This window comes from Populus alba, chromosome 6 (genome assembly GCF_005239225.2).
Source record: "Populus alba chromosome 6, ASM523922v2, whole genome shotgun sequence".
NCBI classification, from domain to species: Eukaryota; Viridiplantae; Streptophyta; class Magnoliopsida; order Malpighiales; family Salicaceae; genus Populus; species Populus alba.
Window position 1 is genome coordinate 21,982,494 of NC_133289.1, and position 10,528 is coordinate 21,993,021.

At 37.7% G+C, this 10,528-nt stretch overlaps 2 protein-coding genes across 2 annotated transcripts; both read right to left on the bottom strand.

Annotated features, from left to right (window-relative positions):
- Positions 1-1,953: 1,953 nt before the first annotated feature.
- On the bottom strand, positions 1,954-6,481 carry LOC118053478 (proline-rich receptor-like protein kinase PERK1). Its single transcript, XM_035064748.2, has 8 exons — positions 5,219-6,481; positions 4,537-5,040; positions 4,352-4,438; positions 3,984-4,054; positions 3,568-3,653; positions 3,052-3,199; positions 2,766-2,927; positions 1,954-2,532 (listed from the first exon to the last, which is right to left on the bottom strand). The coding sequence occupies exons 1-8, from the start codon at positions 6,123-6,125 to the stop codon at positions 2,284-2,286; spliced, it is 2,214 nt and encodes a 737-aa protein (XP_034920639.1). The 5' UTR covers positions 6,126-6,481; the 3' UTR covers positions 1,954-2,283.
- Positions 6,482-6,945: 464 nt separating this feature from the next.
- On the bottom strand, positions 6,946-9,053 carry LOC118053479 (uncharacterized). Its single transcript, XM_035064749.2, has 2 exons — positions 8,679-9,053; positions 6,946-8,167 (listed from the first exon to the last, which is right to left on the bottom strand). Exons 1-2 carry the CDS (start codon positions 9,036-9,038, stop codon positions 7,172-7,174), a joined length of 1,356 nt encoding a protein of 451 aa, XP_034920640.2. The 5' UTR covers positions 9,039-9,053; the 3' UTR covers positions 6,946-7,171.
- Between the last annotated feature and the right edge of the window lie 1,475 nt (positions 9,054-10,528).

Here is a 10,528-nt window from a genome sequence, read left to right on the forward strand (position 1 = left end):
TTCTCAGGAGAAGCTGGGTCGCCTTTTTCCGAGAACTCCTGGTGGATGAGCAGCCCCACCAGTGGACTCCAAGGTTGTTAAGTGAATTACTTGCCAAATTGATTAGGATTGCTTTCGAGAAGAACTGGAAATGGGGGTATTTCAAGGAGTTTGGACGTGCGCTAGAAACAGAAAATTTTGACAAATGGAAAAAAAGACTAAGAAGAACAATACTAAAAATACGAGAGCAAAGAAAGGAAAATAAAAGAAAATTTTATTTAACGTTCTTGACAGCATTAACATTCCCCAACTCCTAAGCAAAGGCAGTCAACTAGAACAATAGCACAATCACATAATGCAAGAACGAGGTCATTATCTTCCTTTCTCGGAAAATAGCCAACCTCATCTCAGTTCCCCGGAAACCATTGGAAAGAAAAACAAGAGAATGAGAAAAGCTTCCAACTTTATAACTAAAAATTAGATTCAAAAGAAACCCTTTTGAATATTCACTAATCCATGTAGAAAGAATCTGTCTTTTTCTTTAGAATCTCTCTCTTTCTCTCTTAAAGAAAATATATAGGGAGAAATGTTGGAGTTGTGGAAATGGTACCAAAATTGCTTAGCTGTGCATCCAGTTAAGAAACAGGTGATTAGCTCAGGATTTGTTTGGGGATTTGGTGATATAGCTGCAAATCCATCACTCACTATACAGCCAAGAAATATAATCAAATCAAGATATTTATTAGCATGATAACCTGTCATTCAAGAAAATCCTTTTTTTTTTTTATTTGATGGTGTTTTTTTCTTCTTCTTTTTTTGGATATATTGCCTTGTTTTGGAAATGGGCATGTCTCAAGTTTTTGTCCTGTTGGCCACTTCTAGTAAGTGTTTTCTCGCATTTTCATGTATACAATTCACTTCAAATTTGAATGGAAGTTATTCTCAGAAAATTTTATCTTGAAAATCGTGGATCCTGGAGTTAGCACTTCACTGCTGCTGTCAAAAGATTTTTAATTGATGGGACTGCATGTAGTACTCGTCCGCAGATGTGTGTGAGCCATATGTCATGTGCTTCTTGTTAAACTGTTGCAGGTATGAAGGGTTACCGATTTATTAGATCACGACTTCTAATGCGTCCAAATTCCTTGCGGTTTGTTGGTTCTAAAGTAGCAATTGATGGGTTCCTCTTTGGACCACTGGATCTGCTTGTATTTTTCAGTTACATAGGTTTTGCCACTGGAAAGAGCGTTCCCCAAATCAGGAAAGATTTGAAGAGGGACTTCATACCAGCTTTTGTTTTGGAAGGAGGTATATGGCCAACTGTTCAAGTTGCCGATTTGTACCTGTGAGGTATCAACTCTTGTATGCTAACTTCTTCTGCTTGTTGGATAGTTGTTTTTCTGTCGTGGCTTGAGCAGCAAGAGGATGCTCCTTGAAAGCAATGGTTGATATCTCTTCTCCCTTCCGAGGAGCAAAAAGATCTAGGAGGATGATTTCTTGTCTTCAAGACAAGAAATCACAGCGGGTGTACAGGTAAGAGAAAAGGGTTTCGAAAAAAGTAAACAAGGCTGAATCGGCAACTTCAAATTTTCATGCGAGCAATTCAGACAAGTCATAGGATTACTCTTTTGCTATGCAGGTTTTGCTTCGAATACAAGGAAGCTTATATTGATTGTTTTCCCAACCCTGTCTTTTCTATTTTTGTAAAATCAAAGACATCATTGACACTGTTTTTGTTAGTGGTTTGGAGATTTTACTAGGTATGAAATCTTTAGAAACAGATGCTGATGGGATTCTATTTGCATTGCTGGGGTCTTCCCTACTTCTGGGGTCTTCTGTAAATTAACATATGTAACTTGTGCAAAACACGACCAACCGATTCAAGTGTTTGATGGAATGGATTCCCATTTCTAATCCCAACATGTTTCTGGAGACGGAACTTCTGAAGAAAAGTCACAAGTACCTAATGAAGCATTGCTCGAAAGTGTATTTGATACACTTAATTATATCTTGCTTTCCAGGTTTCTTCTTACCTGTAACAATACCTGGTGGCGTTCCAAAGTGACCGAACCGTACATGACTTGAACGACAACCTCATTCTTCTAATTGTTCATGCCCAGACTCGTAAAGAACATGTGTATCAGTAATCTGTATGTACATTCCACTAGTAAGCTGTATGTTTAGCAATGAAGCTAACACGATTTTCCTCTAAAAACGTGACTGTTAGAGAATCAAGAAAGAAAAAAGGGCATTACTTTAGTCATCAAAACTCTCTCTAATAATCTGGCTATACGCATATCTTGGTTATCTGCTGCTAGCCTCGCTACTTGAGCTAGATGGGTTAAGACCATACTCGCTGGTGGTTCCAGTGTTCCCACTGATGCCACCCTGCGTACTGCCCCTTGCCATGTTGAAACTCTTCATGTTCTCCTTGTATTGGTAGGTACTGGAACTTGAACTTATTGAAGAACCATACAGAGTGTTATTTCTTGGCCTGAATATTCCTTCATTGAGATCCTGTGCAGACATTCCGCCTTCCAAAGCATGAGCAATCTGTTTGACACGAAACAACATTTTTTACGTTTCGAGAAGCATCCCAGCTCAATAAAGTTTGGCATAGCAGGTATAGAACAATCGTTAAATGATAAGTCATCTGTGACCATAATTTTTTTGTTCGATTTCGTGTGGGTTATGGACTCACGAGGAAGGCATTTTATGCACAAACTTACATTTGTGACTGGCCAGAGGTAATTCTTATATTGAACAGGATAAGGCAAAGAAGTTACCTGGCTCATTCGTGGTCGGATCCAGGATGAAGGGTGCACACAAGCAGCAGCACAAGCAACCATGCTAGCCATCTCACTGTTATTATACTGAGTCCCTAGTCGTGGATCGAGAAGAGCTTCAAAATTGCCATCTTCCAGAGCTTGAGTGAGTAAAGGCCTAGCCTGGAACACCAGTATAGTGGGAGGGAGTTTCAACAAGGTGATGTCAGAGTCAAGCTTACATAAACTAACGGGCATGTCCAGAAATTGAAAAGAAGATTCAAAAGCCATGTAGAAGGGAACTCACCCAGGCAACCAAGCTTTCATTCATTACCGATTCTGCGGGACTGATAGGGGGACGCCCAGTTATTAGCTCCAAAAGCACAACTCCATAGGAATAGACGTCTGATTTATCTGTTAGCTTGCCACTTAATGCATACTCTGGAGCCATGTAGCTGAAACCATAGCAAGCACTAGTGTTGAGGTTGAGGAAGAAAATGCAAGGTTTAGTAATGCACACTAAAAAATTTCAAAGAGAGCAGAGACAATTTAGTATGACCTGCAAACCAGCAGTGCTTTCAAAGCAAAATTATTATTTTTTTAAAGAGAATGGTTTGCCTACTAGCAAATGGAGTTCTAGGTTTTGGACAAACTAGTGTAGAACCGAACCAATATAGTTGAACACTCAGACAAAAGCAAGCGGAAGCCAGCTTAACTGATAACAATAGAAATTAAATACAAAAATCACATAGAAAATGCAAAGAAAATGGCCAAAACTCATCCCAAACAAACAAAAATATCTGAAGAGAAGACATGGCCATACCCAAAAGTCCCCACCACTCTGGTGGAAATGTGAGTGCTGCTAGCACTGGCATCAGAAAAACTTTTGGCAAGTCCAAAGTCAGAAACCTGAACAAAATATGAAAACATTAATCTATTAGTATGTGCAAGAAGACTCTTATTCCTTACCTCAAATATCATTAGACAAGATGATGAAAGGATCTCATTTCTTACCCTATGAAACCATGCCTATAATAGGACCAGGTCTAAACTGTTTATCTAGAAATATGAAACAAGTGGGATCACTTAATCAAAGGTGGTCTTGAACTCAAGTCCCCATGAGATGTTCCATGAAGTACTTGGAATAATATAGTAGTAACCTAGAATAGTTCATAGGTGAGCTCGAAAGCTACGTATCATGAACTGAAAGACTGATGAAATAAGAATTAGAAGTCCTACCTTTGCCTCAAAATTATGATCAAGGAGAATATTGGATGCCTTGATATCACGATGAATGATTTTCGGATGACCTGCATGCAGGAATATTTCATTGGAAAATGTACTATAGTCACAAGCGTAAGGATGTTGAAATTATTGATTTTTTTTAAAAAAAAAGCAGCATTTCACAGACATCAAAATTCCTTGTGAACTCAAAATATTTTTACTCTAAGATAACTCCCCCCTGTTAATTCGGAAGAATGGGCAGCATTCATAAACAACTACAAAATCTGATAAAGCTATTCAATAGAGAAAAAAAATTGCAGAGGCGAAGTGAAGGTGGCTGGGTTGGGGAAGATCGGGAGAAGAGAGCATCCAAGCAAACTCACAATCTTCATGCAGATATGCTAGTCCTTTTGCTGACCCTATAGCAATTTTCAATCTGGTTTCCCACTCCAGAACAGCCTGCCCAGTTCCTGCAATGTGCAATTCTTACAATGAACATCTAACAATGAAATAAGTCTCATTTCAGATCCATTTTTGTAATAAAGTGTTGATTAGATCGAAATCTTACCGTGCAAGTGAAACTCCAAAGTGTTGTTTGGAACAAACTCGTAAACAAGCAGTCTAGCAGAACCATTATTGCAATATCCTTCCAATGAAACAAGATGTTTATGATGCACCCGACTAATGATCTCAACTTCTGCCTGAAACTCGCGCTCACCCTGATTACTTCCTTCCTTCAGCTGCTTAACTGCAATTTCCTTCCCACAAGGAAAGAACCCCTTGTGAACATAGCCAAAACCACCTTGTCCAAGAAGGTTGGCATCTGAAAATCCATTAGTGGCAACCACTAGTTCATCATATGTGCAAGTTCCATTCGAAAAACTAAAGGCAGCTTCGGGAGGACCTTGATGTGGTAATGCATTCCCAGTCCATTGTGAATTTATGGAACGAGAACGTGTGTTGCTGGTTGAAGGAGGTGGCAGAAAGGTCTTTGTTTGCACAGTGATAACACAATCCCCTGACTGAAAACACTTCGTTTCAGAATGGTGGACGTGAGCATTTTTACTGTTATCTAGGAATGCAAACAAAAAGGACTGATTAGTAAACCAGATCATATACCCTTTAAAGGACTCATGCAATAAATTGGGAATATCGTTAATTTTTAGCATTTCTATTGATTCTGAAAATTAATTTCAAGGAAGAGAAAGGGCTAATTGCGAAGTATTGGTGAGCCAGTTTTAAATCTTTACCTGTTGGGGGCAAGATTTCTGATGTATTGTAATGCTCTTTGGTGCTGTGGTTTCTCCTTCTCTTATCTTTGCAACAGATAAAGAAAAGGCCAAGCACAAGTAGCAAAAACACCCCACCAAAGGCACATGCGACAACGAGCCCTGTTGATATATGAAACTGTTTTGAGCTCATGGGCAGACTTCCTTTTGCTAATGGGAGTGACGGTGGTGAAGATACCATAGATTTGGGTGGTGGTGGTGGTGGTGGAGGTGGCGTCAATGCGAGTGATGGAGGTGAAGATACCATAGATGTGGGTAGTGGTGGAGGTGGCGTCAATGCGAGTGATGGTGGTGCTGGTGGGTAACTAGGCCTTGTCAGAGGAGGCATAATGGGTGTCGATGTTGCTGGAGCTGGAGGAGCAGGTTTTGGTGGAGATGGAGGTGGCCAAGAAGTTGATGGTGGCTGAGATGGTGGACTTGTTGGCAGAGGAGGAGAAGGTAGTGGTGGTTGGGGTAGTGATGGTCTCGTTGGCAATGGTGGTGGAGAAGTAACTGACGGTATTTGAGGCTCAGGAAGCAATGTTGGAGGAGGTACTGGAATTATAGGATTGGTAGAAGCCTCAGGTGGTGGAGCTAGCTCCACAGGTGGTGGTGTTGAGGCAAATGGGGTTGATAAAACTGGAATTGTCCTTGGTGGTGGCGATAGGACTGGAGTCACCGGAGGAGGTGTTGGATTGGAAACAGGGGGGATTGCAGGTGGCAACACCACCACCACAGGAGATGGTGGGGAAGCAAATGGTGCTATTTGCGGGATTGTTGGTGGACTAGTATTATCCATCCCTGCTGATGGTTGTGATGGTGGCAGAGGCTGTGAAGTGGCCGCCGGAGAATCCACCGGTGCCGGTGACTCTAATGGTGTTGATGACATTATAAAATTTTATCCCTTGGAATATTAGTGGACGTCTCTTTTAGTACATAGCATGCAATATAGTAGATCAATCAACCCACAATTTAGTTAGTGGGATTCATAGCTGTATTCCTTTAGGTGGTGAATTTCTCTAATCAAATGGTTAAGCGCAGAAGAGTTCAGTTTTATTATTATACTGACAGTTGCAGTTAGAATCCTGCTCGTGAACAACCAATTTATGAGCAGCAATCAGGGCAGCAGTTAGTTTTAGTCACAAACTCCAACACCTATCAAACAAAACAAGAGTTAACACTCGAGAAGGTCTGATCTGTATAATGGTCCTAGCCACCGTGGGGCTAGTAGTTTTTGTGTAAAATACAAAAACTTTTGTGCTTTTGTAGACTATTAGCTCTAGGCAGCTAGTCACCTTATGACTCGTTGTCTTTTGCGGATTGTCATGGTCATGCCCCATTAGAACACTAGTTCACATGAATAAGATGTTAGACAATGGGAACTGGGAAGTACAATCCTATTGTAATTTGATTGGTATAATATCAAACTGTGAACATAAACAAAGTCGAGCAACCATGCTTAAATTCCTCTCAGACAACAACATATGGCAGAGATTTGCCGATTAAAACGGCAGCGTAAGCAGGGGACACAACCATTAATCTGTAACGAAAAACCTCGTCTTCCGAGAAAAAGGTTTTAGAGAGTGTTGTCTGATTATATCTTCACTGCATGGCTTGAGTTTTTTTAAAAATAGTGCAGGCATGCTCCACTGAATGCAAGAGCATAAATGGAATCCACTGAACTACTCGGGTTTTTCCAGGAGGCAATCTTCAGAAAATGTAGGAACTAATTAATGTCAACCTATTAGAGGATCTCATATGCCAACAGCATATCCTTAAATCACAACTTGCGAACCTGTTCTGGCAAATTCAACCCTTGAAACTTCAGTGCTAAATAGACTTCATCGTTCAATTGAGCCAGTAATATCCTACCAAGTAAACAACTTAACAGAGCCCATCTGAATTTGTTAGAGCTTAGCATCAAAAGCCAGGAAACTATAATCCTGCCAATTTCATATCCTCCATCACTAAATTCAACTTCTCCATCAATCCAACTCTTCTGTAACCAGCAACTAGCAAATCATAAGTTGATCTAGTGAGCTTATAGTAGCTCTTAATATGTTCCAGAAACAAGTCTAACCTCTCATAAGCCTCTTGCCTGAAGTAGGAAGAGATAACCTTCTCAACATCACTTGGACTTTGAAATGACATCCCCTGACTCATCATCCTCCCAACAGAGAATTCAACATCATCCAACCTATCCAGCATGGCGTAGAATCTTATAATCCCACAGTGCAGCTGCAATAATGCTTCACCAACCTGATTGAACTCCATTAACATTTCGAGTAGCATCTCCATTTCATCCACTTTCCCAAGCTCAGAATACAGCCTGACAACATTTTCAATCATATTCCCATTGATCTCAAACTCACATTCCAGCAAAAAATTTAAAAACTCTTTAACTTTATCACAGCTTCCCCGTTTGCAATGCCCTTCCAGCACCCATTCCATTATGTGTAAACTAGGCATAATTCCCAAGGACATCATCTCTTCATATAGTCTATCAGCAGTATCAAAATCTCTAGCCTTAACACAACCAGAAATAAGACACTCATAGTTTTGTAAATTAGCAGAGAAACCAGCAGCCCTTTTCCCCACAAACCATGCTTGCATTTTATTAACATCTCTTAAATTCGAAAACCCTGCTACAAAATTGTCATAAGTTTCAGAATTAGGTTTATAGCTCTCGGAATTCTCCATTATCTCAAACAAGCTAAGAGCTGTTATCACATTGCTTGATAACAAACAAGCATATAAAAGAGAATTGAAAACTGAAGTTGTGGGTTTAATTCCACGAGCCTCCATCGAAGTAAACACGTGCATTGCAAGGGACACATTTTGAATCTTTCCACAAAGAGATATTAAACTGGAGTATTCATCATGATCTATCTCATTATAATCAAGCATTCTCCCCAATCTCCATTCTAAAACCTGATTAATCAAACAAAAAGGAAAAAAATAAGCAACCTCTCTTTTATCTACTAAAGAAATTGAGCAAAAATCATTACTTTATAACTCTTAACAACTCAATTCAACCAAACTTTCAGTTCTGTAATAAGCTGAACTTTACGAATAATAATTCTAAAAGAAATTCCAATTATTGAAACTCTTCCAAAAATGAATTTCTTTAAAACCATCAGTCAAAATTCAATGACAAATTGAATATTATGATACTTAACCATTTAATCAAGCTCAAATTCTTTGACTTTATATAAAAGAAATAAAAAAACATTTTGGTATTTCTCTACTCTTTAGTCTTTAATTCGTCTTGAACTTGCTATACGACCCCAGAACAGAACCAATCACTCATGTTTCTCTACCAAAACACAAAACAAGAAAAACCCACATTCCCATTTCCACTGTTTTTCTTTCTCACCTTTCATTTCTTACAATTTACAAGAAGACAAGAAAAAAAATGAAAAGAGAAAGTGAGAGTAATCACCAAGTGTGCTTTCTCAGGAGAGGAAGATCTGAGATTGGTAATGAGAGGATCCCATGAAGGTTGGGAACTTTTAAGGTTAAAACTGTGGTCTGAATCAAGTGTACTCATGATTTTGGAGGTTGGTGTTTGAAGCAACTTTGAAAGAAGAGGATCAGAAGAAAAAGCGGTGGAAAAGGAGTGCTGGGTTTGGAATGGAATTGGAAATAATAATTGAATAATTTGAGGGGTTCTTGAACCTCGTTTAGCAAATGATGGAACTCCCCTGAGTACCAATGCCATGTTTTCTACTTTATTTCTCAGGTTCAAGTTTCCGAAGTACTTGTATTTTGCAGTCCCAGTAGAGTTAACAGTAGACGACATGTCGTTGATCCGTGACGTGTGGCTTATTTACACCTACGGGCTACGGGTATTCAAGTACTCCCAATTTTTTTATACTGTTACGCTAAATTGTAAAATATCCCTGAAATAAATATTTTGTTTAACAAAAATAAATTCTGATTTTGCACGCTAAACTTTAAGATTTCTTGAATTTATTCCTGTATAATAGAAATTGAGAGGAAATCTTAAAAATCCTCTTGATTTTGATTTTGATGATGATGATATTTGAATAAAAAAAAATCAAAATTTTTAATATTTTTATTAATATAAATATCCAGATTAGCTTATTAAAAATATCTTATAAAGCTAAAAATATATAAAAAAAAATTTATCACCACAATCATTGTTCGGTAGCATTTACAGCATATATGTGTAATGCGTGCACTAAAATGAAGTATTTTAGCATTTTCATGATGTTTAGAATATCTATGAAAATATAAAATCATTTCTTTGAGCTGTATTTTATTCCATAGTTTGTGCATGATAAGATCTGAAAGGAATGTGTAGAGGTGGCAGCTCTTGTCATTGGTCTTTGATATTTGGCTTAGAAGATTATTTGTGTTTTTATGTTATAAAGAGCGAAAATTAAGACCTCACATTATTGTTAAATTAGTTTGAATAAACTCTCATTAATATCATGCAGCAAAATAACCATATGATAAAATAGTATGTGAAGATGTATTTAAAATTAAATATTGTAGTAATCTTGGAGATTTAATCTTACATAGAAACTTCCTTTTATATATATATATATATTAAACGAATGCTTTCAAGAACCAAATTATAAAAAAAGCATGTAAACTCAAAATTCATAACAATTATATACTTACAAGTGAGTTAAAAAATACAACTAGTCGAATTCAAATCAGAAGAATTTTCTCCTTCTAATTAACTTCTTATCACTATACTATTATCATTTATGTTGCAAGTTTACTTACATGGACCTAGATCTATAAATCATCTAATTCAAATCTAATTAACTCTTTTATCATTATACTATTATCATTTCAGTTACAAGCTCATTTATATAGGACCTAGATCTATAAATCATCTAATTCAAATCAGAAAAATTCTCTTTTTAATTAATTCTTTTATCACTATACTATTATCATTTTAGTTACAAGCTCACTTAGATAGAATGTAGATATACGTCATGTAATTAGTTTCTCTTTCTGAATTAAACGACTTATATCCATGCAAATTCAAGTAAGTTTGGATTGAAATGTCATCATCGTTTGTTTTTTTTAAGAAAAGCTCCATCATTATCATCTCAAGTGTTTGCAACTAGCTAAAGCCGCTCTTTAACTGTTCTCTCTCTCTCTCTCTCTCTATATATATATATATATATCAGTGCTTTGGGCATAGCCCAACCGGCTAGAATTGTTCGGCCATTTGAGCTAGGCTAACATAACTAGCAAGAATTTCAACCCAAAACTTCACCCAATACCCGGGTGTTGACTGATTTGTCTAAT

What these genes read in the sequence shown, in the direction of transcription:
- LOC118053479 (XM_035064749.2), bottom strand. Translation starts at nt 9,038, where the DNA reads ATGTCGTCTACTGTTAACTCTACTGGGACTGCAAAATACAAGTACTTC. An exon ending in CTCCTGAGAAAGCACACTTG is followed by an intron (nt 8,168 to 8,678) that starts GTGATTACTCTC and finishes TTGATTAATCAG; the next exon opens with GTTTTAGAATGGAGATTGGG.
- LOC118053478 (XM_035064748.2), bottom strand. Translation starts at nt 6,125, where the DNA reads ATGTCATCAACACCATTAGAGTCACCGGCACCGGTGGATTCTCCGGCG. An exon ending in TTTGGAGTTTCACTTGCACG is followed by an intron (nt 4,439 to 4,536) that starts GTAAGATTTCGA and finishes TGCACATTGCAG; the next exon opens with GAACTGGGCAGGCTGTTCTG. An exon ending in AGAGTGGTGGGGACTTTTGG is followed by an intron (nt 3,200 to 3,567) that starts GTATGGCCATGT and finishes CTATGGTTTCAG; the next exon opens with CTACATGGCTCCAGAGTATG.